Here is a 16,405-nt window from a genome sequence, read left to right as displayed (position 1 = left end):
AGGAAGATCCTTCAGCTCCTCACGTCACCGACGGGAATCGAACCTAGGACACTCCTTCCCCAGGCATATGGTTGTGAAGCGCATAGCCACTAGGCTAACCGCGCAGACTAAGATAGTTTTTTGGCACAGAAACAAGTCTGGTAAGACTTCTGAACGCAATTTATGACAAAAACCTGCAAATTTGGCAGTATCTGCCCTCCATTAAACTATTTTGCACAATACCGGTTACTGTTTCTTCAGCTGAGAGATCATTCAGCAGACTGTCCAATTCATTGAAAACATGGCAAGAACGACTTAATCACCTAGCAATTTTGTGCATCGAAAATTATTTGGCTAAGTGAGTTGATTTTGCAGATATTGAAAAATTTGGTTGACAAAAGCTAGGAAATATACTTTGAAGTAATTTTCATGTTGGTAGTTTTTTAAATAAATATTACTTTTGTGTTATCATTTAAACTAATTGATCCTAATAAACCCTGTAGACTGTATAGCAATGTCAGGTTATCCTTAACCTGAGCGACAGGTAGGGGCCCTGGGGCCCGCTTCAGGATGTGGGGTCCATGGTGTGTACTTAACTTTTGTGGAAAATGCATACAACAAGGTGTCCAGTGAAAAGCTTTTCAAAACATTAAAATTATATGGAGTAAATGGAACATATACAGAGCAATATATATAGTCTATATTTAAGTTGAAAGTCAGCAGTCAGAATGGAAGGAAATAGGCGGCCCCTGGGTTACGGATGACCCAACTTACTGCATTCCATATTTACAAACGGGCTCCCATAAGGATAATTAATAATTCTCGAACTAGTTTCTTTCACGCGTATAAACAAACCAGCACTTTGCCGCATTATTAAAGCAGTTCTTCCTGTTATTTGGAAGTCAAATTTAAGGGCCTGGGTCACACTTACCATGTTTGAAGATTGGTTCTTGAACTGTTTTATTCCTGCTGTGGAACATTATTGTTTTGGAAAGAAAATTCCCTTCAAAATTCTGCTTCTGCTAGACAATGCTTCTGGACATCCAACATTAGATAACCTTCACCCTAATGTAAAGGTCATATTTTTACCACCCAACACTACATCGTTACTACAATCAATGGACCAGGAGTCATTTCTGCATTTAAGTCTTATTACTTATGTTTGTTTTTATGTTTTATTTATTTGAATTAAAAGAAAGAGCACAATAGTTTCTGTAACTTATTATTATTATTATAATATTACACTGTATTATTATTGCCACATATGAGCCATTATAGTATTGTTATTATTATTACCATATATTTGCCTGTTCATCAGAGATCTGAGTTACATGCAAATCCAACTTAAAGACGTTCTCAGGAATGTATCTCATTCGTAACCCGGGGACTGCCTGTACAGAAAGATGGTTTGATAAAATCAGGTATAAGACAAGGGTGCACACTATCTCTACTGTTATTCATCATCTATATAGATTGTATTATGAAAGAAAGTGGCATCAAACCTGATATTAGAATCAGAGATATCAAACTTAGCTCTTTGCTTAATGCAAATGATGTTGTACTTATAAACACATCCTGTGCAAGTCTCCAGGATTCTCTAACTAAATTGAATAACAGCTGTAACAAATTTGTATGAAAATCAGCAATAAAAAGACCAAAATTATGAAAATAGACAGGAATATAGAAAACTTCAACTCATTCTCAATGGAAAACTTATAGAACATATTTCAGCTATTTAGGCACAGTTTCTAGTGAGGATGGCAAATCAAATTTAGAAATAGAAAATATAGTAAGCAAAGCTGGTATGGTGGGGACCCAGTTAAATAAATTTATATGGAATAAGACAGACATTAGCCAAAACACTAAACTAGTGGTACAAGACAGTGTTCAAACCAATTTTAAGTTATGGATCTGAGAGTTTGGTTAGAAATAAAGCATTTGATCAGATTAGAGACCAAAGATATAAAGTTCTGAGAAAGATTAGGCGAGTAAACAGATGGCATCAGCAGTAGAATCATATTTTAAAAAAATCATATGGAAAAAAAAAAAGAAAAAAGAAGGAATCTTAGGAAAGATGAAACTTGACATTGTTACACATTCAAGAATGTGTAAGCAGGGCTGAACAGATTGGGAGAAGAAAGGTTAGCAAAACAGGTGTTTGATGTCAAGATGGCAGGAAAAAGACTGTGAGGAAAACTAAGATCTAAGTGGATTGATTCAGTCAGAAGTGTCTTAGAAGATTGAAATGTTAAATATAACAATATTGAAATACTGATGAGTAATAGATTAATTTGGAAGAAAATTGTTGTTAGAGATTAGTAATAATGTAAAATTAATCATGTAGGACTGTCATAGTAGCCTGTACACCCCCCTTGAGAATACATATCAAGAAATTGATGATCAGCTCTCATATTATAATGAAATGTGAAAAGGAATGTACTGCCTCTGACTAGGCTGTTCAAATTAAGTCCCAAGAGAGTGGAAGGAGGGTAAAATAGTTCCACCGTATAAAAGAGATTCTCCAAGACTGCATTAACAAATTATGAAACATCAATATCTCAAGAGAGAAGGTAAAAGTTATTGGAAAAGTTAGTCAAAGGCAGAATTCAGGAATGGGTGGATCTGAATATAATATTCTATGGGGGGGGGGGGGGGGACATGGCTTTTGTGAAGGATTGGTCATACTTAGTAATTTTAATTTACTAACGTTTTGTTATAGAGCCACAGCTTAGTTGGATAAAGAGATTGCCTCCACAAAGATACTCCTGGATTTTGCAAAAACAATTGACCGGATACCACATCGAACTCTATCACATAAATTGGAACACATCTGAATGGATATGAAACTGCTGATCTGAATAGTTGGCTGATGGATAGATATAAAAGAATAGTATATGAGGAGTAGCATCTGGGATTCTGGAGAAAGCAGGTGACTAGCAATAAGCTGCAAGGCTCTGTGCTTGGACCACTACTGTTTAATTTGTAAACAAATGATAAAGGGAATGATTTGAAGGGAAATATTCAATTGTTTGCTGATGATGCAAAATTGGTTAGAGTAATAATTAATCATGCAATGTAAAGAGCTTGTAGGATGATATATATAGGCTGACAGCATGGGAGAAAAGATAAGGGATACCAGATTAATGTGGAAAAGTGTAGTTCAATGTGATACACACAGCTGTGTACCACTTGACTAAATTGCACTTCAAGAAATTTGATGGAACAATTGATTTGGGGATGTTAGTAGATGGAGAGTTGAAGTTCAGAATATATATTGCTAAGGTGGTCAAAGATAGCTCTTAGGATTATTTGGTTATTGAAGAACACACTAACAGAGATAACGAAGTTATTTATTATTCCACTTTTTAAGGCCTTGATACAGCCACGTTTTAATTACACTACTCAAGTTTGGTCAACTGAATTTTTGGGGGATGAGGAAGTGGTGGACAAGTTCCAGAGTCAAGTGACTAAGATGTGAGGGTTCTGTGGAATACTCCCTATGAAGATAGCAAGAAGGTCTGTGGGTTGAAAGTTGGTTGATAAGCAAAAAAGAGGGGATATGAATGAAACATTTAAGCTACTAAATCGATTTTACAGGATTGATGCATAAGAAATATTGCAGCATTTAGCTAGAGTGGAATGGAACAAGGGATCATCCTTGGAAATTGAATATGAGGACTAGAGTTTTCACTTGAGGAGATTTTCACTTGCCAGAGTCTATTTTGAGTGGGTTTTCTGTCAAATAATGAATTCAAGAGAGGTTCTACAGATATTGTGTGGATAATAATACATGCCATGATAGTACTACAATTACTATTATAGCAATTTTGTAGCTCTACAGAGCTGAGTCAGAAATAAAAAAAATAATCAGAGACAAGATCAGAGATATGAGAAATCTAAAGAAAACTGGAGAGTGAAGAGATGGACAGAAGAAGCATCAAGGACAGAAGAATATTAAGCATGAATATAATAAAAAAGAACTACATTATTATTATTACAACTCAACACTTAAACAGGATAAGAAAGAAAAGTTAGTAAAACAGGTGTGTGATGCAGGATGGTAAGAAAGAAAGAAAAGGAAGACAAAAATATTGCTGACTTGTTATAATTAAAAGAATTAAATGTAAGATTTGAAATATCGGAGACCTGCCACCAACACATTAATTTGGATTAAAATTATTGATAAATGTAAGATTTGAAGAAATTTAATGATATAGAGTGTAATAATGTAAACTTAATTATAAAGTACTATCACAGTAGATGCATATATATATATATATATATATATATATATATATATATATATATATATATATATATATATATATATATATATATACAATGCCTATTTTATTTTCTTATATGAAAGAGAATTTCTGTACTTACCAAGGCTGGCTCTGTTGATATAGATATAAAGGCCGAGAACCAAAGCTAATGTGATCAATGATGTAATGTAATTCATTATGCACATTACAACCAAACAAAGAATTGCTCCTAACAGACTCACCCACTTATTATAATACTTAAAACTGGGACGAAAACCTAGAGAATTAAAAAAAAAAAAGTTGGGGAGAGACCACATTCAAGTAAGGTATATTTCATTTACAATAAAAATTATATATCAGACTAAAATACAGAATATAGTTTTTAGAAATCTGCAATTTGGAAATATAATCTAATCAGATATTAAATGATCATGCAATGTAAAAAGATAAATTTATTAGTTAGATCAGTAGTTCTCAACACTTTATGCTTCATGTACCCCCTGGAAATGTGTATGTAATTGCATACCCCTTGTATAGATAGATAAAACTATAGTTATAGTATAACAATGGGAATACAACAAAGCACACGCACATACATTAAATTTTGTATTCATAAATTACATATATTGATAAACACAAAGAGTGACATAAAGAATTGAACAAATCTTATAAAATTATATAAACATCATTTTACTGGATAATCAGTGAGATGGTTGTGCTTATTTACACCTGCACAGTTCATCAATCGTTGGGTTATCTTGCTAGGGTAGAGTCGCAAGTCATCACCAACATCCAGCCTGTTCCCATATTTATTTTTAAAGCAGTTAAAGATGAAAACCCAGTTTCACATAAACAAGTCATTGTGAAAGATAACTAATATTTGACTGCAATTTTTGACAAAGTCGGTTATTCCTTCTCCATTCCAATCCAAAAACTAATCAATGGCTTTTTGGAATGAATGCTTTTTAAACTATTGTTACACGATATCTCAATCAACTCTTCTTTATTGGACAATGGAAGCTGACATTTTTCCAAATCAAATGTGAAAGGGTCTCGAATCCATTCTTGCACTTCATCAGGGGACGGAAAATACTGCCTTATAAGAGTTCTAAGTCAATGATTATTTGTTGTCTGATGTCTTCAAAGTCTGCAATCGTTTGCACATATTCTTTAAAAAATGAATCTAGTCAGTGAAATTGGCTGCAGCTGTTCTTTTTAATTCCGTTTTCCCAAGAGATAAAATTTTATCACCATAGCCTCTGGTTTCTTCTCAACATAAAACACATCAACATTGTCTCCTTGCAATAATAATTCCAAATATTCGTTTTTTTCAAAAATATCAGCTAAATATGCTAACCATAGAAGCCATGCTAAGTCTTGTAGTGTCAAGGAAAGTCGAAACACATGGTTCATGAAAAAAGACGTACCTCATTGTGGAGTTCAAATATATAGCAAAGAACATTTCCTCATGACAACCAACACACTTCTATTATTATTATTATTATTACCCCAAGACCTCATGGAGTCAAAGACTCATCTGGAAGGTCCTTTTATCACACATACATCTCATCATACCGTGTCTTAAACACGCTCAAACTCCTTGCAGACACCACACTCTCAGGCAAGGCATTCCAATCATTCACAACTCTGCACGAAAAAAAACTGCCTCTCACTCCCCTACTCACACCCTCTTTATACAGTTTCCAAAATCCGACCATTGAAGTCTTGACTTTTTTCAATTATCTATGAAGAAATGGGTAGCCTGCATAAGAGATTGTTGCTTCACAGAGGTCTGAAAAAAGTCAAGACTTCAATGGTCGGATTTTGATGAAATCAACCATTTGTACTTTCATCCAGAACTCTCTTTAAATCATCAGGGAGAAATCTAGCTATCAGCACTTCATGGTGAGAACAACGAGTGAACTTACATTCTGGTGCAGCTTGTTTTATATGACCTGCTAGTCCTGTGATATAACTACTCATTGATTTTGCTTCATCAGTACATATAGAAATATAATTTTTCCATTCAAGGTTGTTTTTGGCAAAAAATGAATCAATCATATTAAAATATCCTCACCCATAGTAGAAGATTTGAGAGGCTTACAAAATAAAATATCGTCAAATATTGCATCCTGGAACACACACAAAAACAAGTGTGTGTTCTGTCAACTCATCCATTTGTATGACAAAGTGGATGAATTGACAGATGGGCTACATTGATTAGCTTGAATGGTCCTTAATATTACAGGCCATATCTTTTTTTAATTCTCCTGGAAACTGTGTTGTTTGACAAAGGAATAGTTCTGACAAGGTTTGCCTCCTTTTGATCAAATATACCAGAAGTTATTTCTTCCACTGCTGGAAGAATGAGTGACTCGCCTATTGTGTGAGCCTTTCCAGCTTTGGCAATTTGAAGGCTTACTTTGAAAGATGATTTAAGTGCACTTTCATTTTCTTCTACACCAGAAAAATGCTTAATTACAGTTTTTCTACTATTCAAGTCTTCCAAAAGACATTCAAAATAGCTTTAAGGGCTTATTTTTTAAATGTTCATGTTTTGTTTCAAAGTGTTGCCGTAAAAGAGACAGTTTCATAGAATTTTATGACAGGACTTCAGAGTAAACAACACACTGTGGATTTGGTTCTACTAAATTTCCTGTCTATGTAAAGCCAAATTGTAAATATGATTCATAATATTTATGTTTTTTAATTTTTTTATCACTTGATTGTTTAACATTAGTTACTGCTGAATCCACCTCTTTTTACTGCTGAATCCACCTCTTTATTCACATGGGATGAAGATGTATCATATTAGAGGCTTAATGGATTGTATACAGCACTCAGAAAGGATTAAAACAGAATTTAATACTTTCTATATGCCTCTACACATGGATGAAGATGTAATCATAGATGTAGAAGCAATCGACTCTGGCTCCATGTTACTGTTCTTCTTAATTATCCATTTATCCATGTTTCAGGGCACTTTAGAAACACATTCATTTAACTTCACAGTAAACCGAAGTTAAATTTAACTTCGGTTTATATAAATTTAATTTTAAAAATAACTTTAAGCACATCAAGTGAAATAAATCACAGTAAATACAGAGAGCAGTAAGGAAGGCACATTCACTCACTTAGAATGGATGTTTTGATTGGGAGATCAGTTGTTCGAGTAGGTTTGGCTCTCAGGTAGGGAATTAGGATTGACAAACATGTATAGACATGAACTACAGCACTGGCATACTGATACTGATTAATTTCTGAGGACCACTCGGTCCTCAGAAATTAATCAGTATCAGTATGCCAACTTAGTCACTTTGTTACTAGATCTAGCGACGTTTGAGTTCTCATGGCATACCTGCAAAAATTTTACCATGTATCAAATTATTGCTAGAGTCTATAGTGAGGGTTTGCTGGAGAACTTGACAGATGAATATATTCAGCTCATGTGGGCTGAATATATGCCATCCATAATCTTGAGATTTTTAGACCACCATTATCATTCAGATTAGGATAATTGATCAGAATTTCATAGGCTTTCTTAAATTTGCATTTAAGGGCCTCTCTGATCCCACTCTTAACACTCTACATCAAACTGACTGGAAAGGAACTTCTTCCATAACATCTTGGAGGCACTGAATATGTTTTTCAGTTTTGTAGGGGATTTAAAGGTAGCATTAAGGTCATAACTGTTTAATATTCTATTTATTTTATTCCATATTCCTTTAATATGTGGAATGGCTATGGTTTTGCTGTTAACTTTTACCATCACCCTTCAAAAAGATCTGGAATCATTAGCACACTCAAAAACAAAACAATAATAATTTTCTCCAATGAGCAAGCTGTTAAACATGAATTAGGAATTATTAGCAATACATTTATAAACAATAGCTATAACAAATATATTTCATAAAACTACACCTATATTATTTTCATTTTTTGGTGAAGTATTGTTTCGATAAAAACACAGTCTACAAATTGTAGTAACCCTTAATCTTTTCATATGTTTTTCACCATGCAACTTAGAAATCAAATTTTATATTTGTTAAATTTGTGTCTGCCCATAGCCCACATGTAGTTATAAGTAGCAAATTTATATTAGGGGAAATACCCTTTAGCACGCATGTACATCAATTGTTTACCGTGTAAAGTGTTTATTGTTGAAAACAATAAACACTTTAAACACTTTGTTTTCTGCCAGGAAAACGCATTAAAAATCATAAGTGTGTTAATCTCAAGCTGAGCACTTTATTTTCTGGTGAGTTACATATATAATTAATATGTAATGCTTTTTTTATGTAAAAAAATTATTTTTATAGTAATGGCCACAAACTGCAATGAAAGGGTAAAACCAACATGGAAAAGAAAATTCATTTCTCTTGAAGAAAAAATTAAAATCATGGATTGGTTGAAAAATGGAGAAAAAACAGGAGTTGTTGCAGGGACTTTGAATTTAAATGAATTAAAAATTCGAACAATCAAACAAAATGAACATAAAATCCAAGAAAGTGTTTATTGCTGGGTCAATGATAAGTGCAAAGCGGGTTGCTCGTGTACGCGATATTCTAATGGAAAAAATTCCTAATGATTTGGATAGAAGATTGCACTCAAAAGAAAATTCCTTTGGATGGAAATCTTATTAAACAAAAAGCTCTCAAAGTTTATAAACATTTATAGTGCAGACCTGGTGTTCAATTAAGATGAATCCAGGTTATATTGGAAAAAAAATGCAAAAACACACCTATATTTTGAAAAATGAAAGATCAGCTCCTAGATTCCAAGTTTCCAAAGATAGAATTACTCTACTGTTTTGCAGTAATGCATCAGGTGATTACATGACAAAATCAACCTTTATTAACCGATCCTCAAATCCTCCTGCTATAAAAGATTAAAATATGCGCTTTATTTTATTTTTGCCTACAACATTTATGCATTATGTGCAATGAAGTTTACGTACAATTTGTAATTTTTATAATTTTATACTATGTATTTGTTTCATAGTTTATGTTTTCTTAACTTACATGAATTACCTGAATTAAATAAAAATATTTTTTTGTTGGATATGTCATTGTTCTTTATATAATTAAAAAAAACGATTTCGGAACATAACCCTACTTTTTCTATGTGATCTGAGTCTTGCATAACGTGATCTATATAACGCATTATTTCTATGGAGCCTAACATCTGCGTTATACGAGGGTTATCTGTATAGTGAAACTAACATCACTTCAGAACTCTAAGCAATAACTTGAACCTTCATTTCATATATTGCCCACTACCAATACTGTTTTGTTTTAATTAACCTTTCATAACCTCTAGCCAAAGAGATGTGCTTTGCATATCTTCAGGACTGAGGTAAGGTAGTGCAACTCCGAGCAAAGGTGGACCAAGTTCTCGTCACTCCTTGTCACAGTATTTCCCATAATGCAAATCACATCTCCTTGCAGACATGTATACTGCTATGCATTAAGGGAAGGGCCACTACCCAGACCGGTTTCGACCTTTATTGAGGTCTCGTCAGTGGGAGGCAGACCCAAACGTGGAAATACTAAGGCAGAAGTGCAAAATAAACTTCCAACATCTTTCTCTATATCCAGAGTAATTCAATAATAAGGTGGTACACCTTTGGCGACTTGTATAGGTAAATATGACCTCTCCTATTGCTTCTGCCTTAGTATCTCCACGTTTGGGTCTGCCTCCCACTGACAAGACCTCAATAAAGATCAAAACTGGTCTGGGTAGTGGCCCTTCCCTTAATGCATAGCAGTATACATGTCCGCAAGGAGATGTGCTTTGCATTATGGGAGGTACTGAGACAAGGAGTGATGAGAGATTGGTCCACCTTTGCTCGGAGTTGCCTGGTGTTGCACCACCTTACCTCAGTCCTGAAGATATTTTCAGGTGCAAACTTTGTTTGCTTACACTTGGATAAAGGATTAAACTAAATTTATTATGAAAGTATAGGGAATAAAGGTATGAAATTGATACTGGAAGAAGTGAAGGTGAAGAATGAGGAGTAAAGTTTATATGTGGAAAGTTTTTCTTGTTTTAATCCTGTACCCATGTGTAATCACAAGCATGAAGTAAATTTGTGACTAGTATATTTGTATACGGAGGTATGGAGGCTGTTGTTTTCACACAATTACCATTGTATCCCATAATGCGAAAACATGAACTAAATACTGGCTAGTGACTCTTCTCATAATGTTTTTGCATAATGCAAAAACATTAGTGCTGAGAAAGATTTAGAGAATGAAGAAATGGCATCAATGGCAGAATCATATGAAAAATTAAGATATTAGAAAGGAACTTGTCATTGTTAACATTCAGGAATGTGTGAGCAGAGTGAATCGTGGAGGTATGGTCACTTAAATAGAATTGAAGAGGAAAGTTAACAAAACAAATGTTTTTTTTGCCAGGATGACAGAAAAAAGACTCAGAGGAAGACCAAGATCTAAGTGGATTGATACCATCAAAATGCCTTAGAAGACTGAAATATAAGATCTGACAATATTCAAGCCCTGATAGATAACCAGCTAATATGGAGGAAAATAGATGATAGCAATGATGTAAGATTTTCAAGTGGTATTAACATATTATCCTGTACATCCCAATCTATGAGTACACATCAGGAATTTGATGATGCATGCACACACCCACCGACCCACCCACCCACCCACACACACAGGTATGTGTAGGACCAAAGGAATACTGCAATGTATGTATACTAATTACAATATTAATATTATATATATTTGAAGCATCAGGAACAAGGATGAGGAGGTTTTGGCACTGGTTTACTTGACTTGGCCAAAATGATAGATATTAATAAGACTTGGTTGATAGAGAGTGATATAAGGAGAGAATGTAAGGGATTCTACATTCTCAGGGAGGATAGAAGGAATAGGACGGGGTGAGGTATTGCTAATGACAGCAGAAATCACAACACACAAGTAAAATTTCAGTAGGAAGGTGAGTTTGAAAGAGGGAGCGCATTTGAAGCTGTATGGTGTGAAGTAAATGCCAATGGGGAAAAATATATAACAAGATCTACTAAAGGCCCAAAGGGGCAAAAGGATATGTGAATGAATGACATGCACTGGCAAATGATTTCTAGTCAGTAATCATTATAGGGGTACCTCAACTATGGAGGCATAGAATGGAATGGAAGCAGGAAAGGGCATATGGGAGAGGAAGGAAACAGAATTTACGTAACTATTGAAACATAAATAACTAAAACAGCATGTGGTTAACGGGACCTGGAATTTGAACCTGAACCTGGTTATTGCATCAGAATGTATTTGGACTGCATAATCATTATCACCAACAAACAGGAGTAACTACTCTACCTCTGTTGATGAGAATGATCATGCAACCTTTATTGTGAAATGGCAAAGCATGTGGCATTTTCAATTAAGAAGGAATATATGTGGAACTCCAAAAATAATGACTATGACACCCAGGAGGAATAGCAATGAGTAAACAGAGTGAGTGATCATTACAAGGAACCTCAACTATTTGTTGTTGTTGTTACAACCAGTTGTTTTAGACTTCTGGTGATCCTTGAGCAAAGGCTCTTCATCTCACTCGGCCTCTTGTCCTCTCTTTCAGTAATTGTTAAGTTCTTTTATGTTGTCCATCCAACTCTTTTGTGGTCTTCCTCTTCTTCTTCTTCTCATTCCCTCAATCTTCTCCAACAACTGCCTTTTCCAATAATTCATTAGCTCGCATAATATGTCCAAAGTACATCAACTTCTCTTTAGTGATCATTGCCTCCAAGGAGTATTCTGTCTTTATATTCTCTAAAACATTCTTATTGGTCATTCTTGCAGTCCATGAGATTCTTAATAGTCTTCTCCACACCCATAATTCAAATGAATCAATTTGCTTTCTTCTTAATAATCCAGCTTTCACATCCATACATTATTACTGGAAATACTATTGCTTTGACAATTCTGACTTTCGTGGCCTTACTCACACTTTTATCTTTCATAATTTTTGCCAGGTTTAACATCTTTTTTTTTTCTCCCCATGCCTATCCTTTTTTTGAGTTCATTTTCACATTTACCATCATGTCTGCTTCTGGACCCCAATAAATCATAACTTTCAACAATTTATATTTTATCTTCCTCTATTATAAATACATTTAAACTGCCAGAAGCCATCACTTTTGTTTTGCTGATGTTTAAATTAAGCCCAGCTTTGTTACTTTCCATCTTAACCATTCCTCAATTTTCTGCAACCAATCTTAATTCCAGCTGGATCTTTGTCTAAATCAGCCATTCTCATAACATTACCTTGATGGACCTATGTTTCGCTCAGGATTTCTCTATGAGTGCAGGTCACAAAGATGCCTCCAATGATCTCAATCTTGAGCCTGTCTCTTCCATGTTATACCCTAGATTTCACTAGTGGATCTCTCATAACACATTCATTATAAATATTAAAAAGGTAGGGTGACAGTATACAACCCTGCCGCACCCTTTTCCCACTCGAACACTGTCTGTTTCTCCAAAGACTGTTTTTACTGAAGCTTCTTGGTTGTCATACAACTCTCTTATCAAGAGAATTAGATGTTCAGATATTTCCATTGATCTTATTACAATCCACAGTCTGCTGTGGTCCACACAATCAAAAGTTTTCTTATAATGAATAAAAAAAGGAACACTTCCTTCTGAAAATTCTCTTGTCTTTCCATAATCCATCTCATGTTTGCTATTTGGTCTCTAGTTACTCTACCTCTCTTAAAGCCTGCCTATTCTTGTGGCATTTCTCTATTCACATATGGCTCCAACCTTTGTTGGATCACTTTCAGTATAACTTTACTTGCATGTGAAATTAAAGTGATGGTTCTATAATTCTCACAACCTCTGGCATTTGATTTTTTTGGGGGGATTGGGATGAATACTGATGTTTTCCAATTTCTAGGCCAGTATATATTCTTCCAAACCTGTTGACAAATTTCAGTCAATATATTCACTACTTCATCCCCAGCTGCTCTCAATAATTCCACTGACACACCATCAGCTTTTCTTTTTGGCAGCTGTTCTATTGCTATCACTTCACTTTTCATTATATAAACTTTTGTTTGTGATTGTCTGTGGAAATACCAGTGATGGTAGGCGGTAGATGGCGTTGGTGTAGTTGTGGTCAGTTGTGATTGAATGGTGGAGATGGAGTTGTAGACCTAGTGCTCTCCCTCGATGAGTTCTTTGACTCCCTGGAGATGTGTCAAATAATAATAAAAATAATAATAATTATCATGGGTTTCTCAACAAATTCTCCATTAATATTATTATCTTTCATGTATAAATCCTCTACATATTCTTTCCAACTTTTTTTTTCCACTACTTCTTCCATCAGATATTTACCTGAATTACTTTTTACAACTCCTAATCTAGGGATGTAACAACATTTATTTTTCTAAACAGATCTTTGTTCTACCCATAATACTCATAATATTGCTTCCTTCAATTTCCTCACCTTTCATTTAGATGTTTTTCCTTATCTTTCCTAGTCTTTCTTTAGAAATCTGTACTCAGTTGTCTAATCCTTTCTTTGTTTCTCTGAAGTTTCATTTTTCTTCTTTCCTCTGCTATTTGAATAGATTCTTCTGATAACCATTTATAATCTTTCTTTCTTGTTGCTTTATTAAGAATATTCTTTGCTGCTTCTATGAATGTACATTTTGTTTCTTCCCACAGTTCTGATTCTCTTCCTGTCTTCTCCAAACTTTTTAATTTCTTTCCAACTTCTATTTTAAATGCTTCATTTATAGAATCTAAATCAAATCTGATACTGTCCTTTTGTTTCTTCTTAGCCCTTAATTTGAATTAAACTTCAGATATCAATAATTCATGATCTGTCCTGCGGTCTACACTAGGTAGTGTTTTTGCTGCTTGGATAGCAGTCCTCCACCTTCTGCTTTTACATAGATTGCAACAATACAATCTATGTAATTGCTGTATTCTCCATTAGATGAAGTCCATGTGTACAATCTTCTTTTATGTTGTTGGAAGCAGCACGTGTTTGCAATAAAGCCAATGTTCTCAACACAAAACTGCAACATCCTTTCTCCTGCTTCATTTCTCAGTCCTAAATCAAATTTCCCAGTGATGCCTAATTCTTCTTTTCATTCCAATCACCTAATATCAAAATATAATCTCTTTTATCAGTATTGTTTCACTACTTGTTTCAAGCTGCCGTAAAATTCTTCTACCTCATCTTTGGAAATCTGTACTCAGTTGTCTAACCCTTTTTTTGTTTCTCTGACATTTCATTTTTCTTCTTTCCTCTGCTACTTGAATAGATTCTTCTGAAAACCATTTACTTGAATCTGTAGTGGATACATCCACCTGTATGAATGTAACATTCACTGGGTATGCCTTTATTCTGATTAGAATTATTTTCTCAGACAGTCGGTTGTAACCCAAAATGTGTTTTCTGTATTCTCTTCTAACTATAAATACTACTCCATTTCTTCAAAGGTTTTTCATCACCATCATAACACTAATTACTCAGCGGAATAGAATAGAATAGAATAGCACAGTGAAACGGAATAGACCATATAGGTCTATTCCGTTCTCATTATCCATCCAATATCCTTTTTTGAGGTCTACCCTGCTGCATTCTCTTTCCAATTAGCTTATATTTTAGTATTTGTTTAGGATGTCGGGTGTTGGCCATTCGGCTTACATGTTCAATCCATTTTTGTTTATAATTGTTTAGTTTTTCTTCTATTGATTTTGTTTTTAGTTCTTTTAAAATGTCTTCGTTCCTTTTTTGATCTGTATTTTGAAGTTCTCATAAATCTCATTTCACTTGTTTTATTATTCTTTGTTTATCTTTTGTTTATTGCCCAAATTTCACTGCCATATAATTATGTAGGCACTGATAAAGTATTGTATATTTTCAAGCGTGTTTCTTTTTGTACTATATTTGGGTTGAGTATTCTAATTTAATCTGATTTTAATTTTATGTCTTTTCCTCCTTCATATGATATCTCATATCCAAGATAATTGAAAGTATTTATCTGTTCTATTATTTTATTATTAATAACTATTTTGCTTCTAACTGGAGTTTATCCACAAAATGCCATTGTTTGAGTTTTAACTATGGAAATTTTCATTCCAAACTGTTCTACTATAATGTTTAAATTATATATTGCTCTTTGTAAATTGTCTTCCTTATCTGATATTATTACCTGATCATCGCCAAATAATAACGTATTTATTTTGTTATTCCAGGAAATTTCTATACATTGATTGTTTAAGGTGTTCCACTGTATTAATATTTCATTAATGTAATTAATGGTTTGTTAATAGATTGTTTATAGTACAACTTTTCATTTATTTTTATTTTTATTTCATTATCTTTATATATATTCAATATTGCATGTAGTAAAATATTAGGTATATTTATTCTTTGTAATATATATATATTATATTAAAGTGGAATGAGTTCGATGGGAAAAAGGATTTATATAAGATGGATGGTTTGCATTTGAATGGATTTGGTGTACGGAGACTTGAAAAAGTGTTGTTGAATAAAGTGGAAATGGATGTGCAGAATCAGGGAAACCAGAGTTATTAAGGGGGGGGGAGTAGATATGCAGACTTTAGGGAGACAGTTGAGTGTATGAATGTGTGTAATATGCCCCAGCGAGTAGGAAGGACAACAAATCAGAATGGGATAGTTAGTATAAGGCATCAAAATAGGGATGGGACAAATGGGCTTCTGCAATTCATGTATACTAATACCAGAATGAAGAATTTTTGGCCTTGGTTGGCATTTCCAGGTCACAGGTTATTGACATTAGTGAAACATGGCTGACAGAAGATGATATAGCTAGTGGGATTGAATGTGAGGGGTATAGTGTGTTCAGGAATGACAGGGAGAATAAAATGGGGGAGGAGTATTGTTGATGATAGCTGATGAGCTGCAGCCAAGGAGAACAGAAGTGGAACTGCAGGATAGAGAAAAGAGCACATTTGAGGCTATTTGGTGTGAGATTGAGGCTAGCAGAACAAAATATACAGTTGGGTGCTGCTATAGATCAGGTGATGGAATAGATGGTGGAGATAGTATGCATAAGCAAATAGAAGAAATGAGTGGAAGGAGAGTAATTATTATGGAAGATTTCAACTATGGTAACATTGATT

At 34.1% G+C, this 16,405-nt stretch overlaps 1 protein-coding gene across 1 annotated transcript in view; it reads right to left on the bottom strand.

Annotated features, from left to right (window-relative positions):
* Positions 1 to 16,405, bottom strand: part of LOC150099699 (solute carrier family 12 member 2-like) — a 497,862-nt gene that overhangs the window by 257,553 nt on the left and 223,904 nt on the right. Inside the window, exon 12 of the mRNA XM_090403480.1 lies at positions 4,366 to 4,521. Within this exon, the coding sequence (XP_090259606.1) occupies positions 4,366 to 4,521 (156 nt within the window). The remainder of the gene's footprint in view (positions 1 to 4,365; positions 4,522 to 16,405) is intronic.

Source organism: Typopeltis vanoorti, chromosome 14 (assembly GCF_054136105.1).
Source record: "Typopeltis vanoorti isolate ZY-2024b chromosome 14, IOZ_Tvanoo_1.0, whole genome shotgun sequence".
NCBI lineage: Eukaryota > Metazoa > Arthropoda > Arachnida > Uropygi > Thelyphonidae > Typopeltis > Typopeltis vanoorti.
This window is presented reverse-complemented; position numbering and strand designations above follow the sequence as displayed.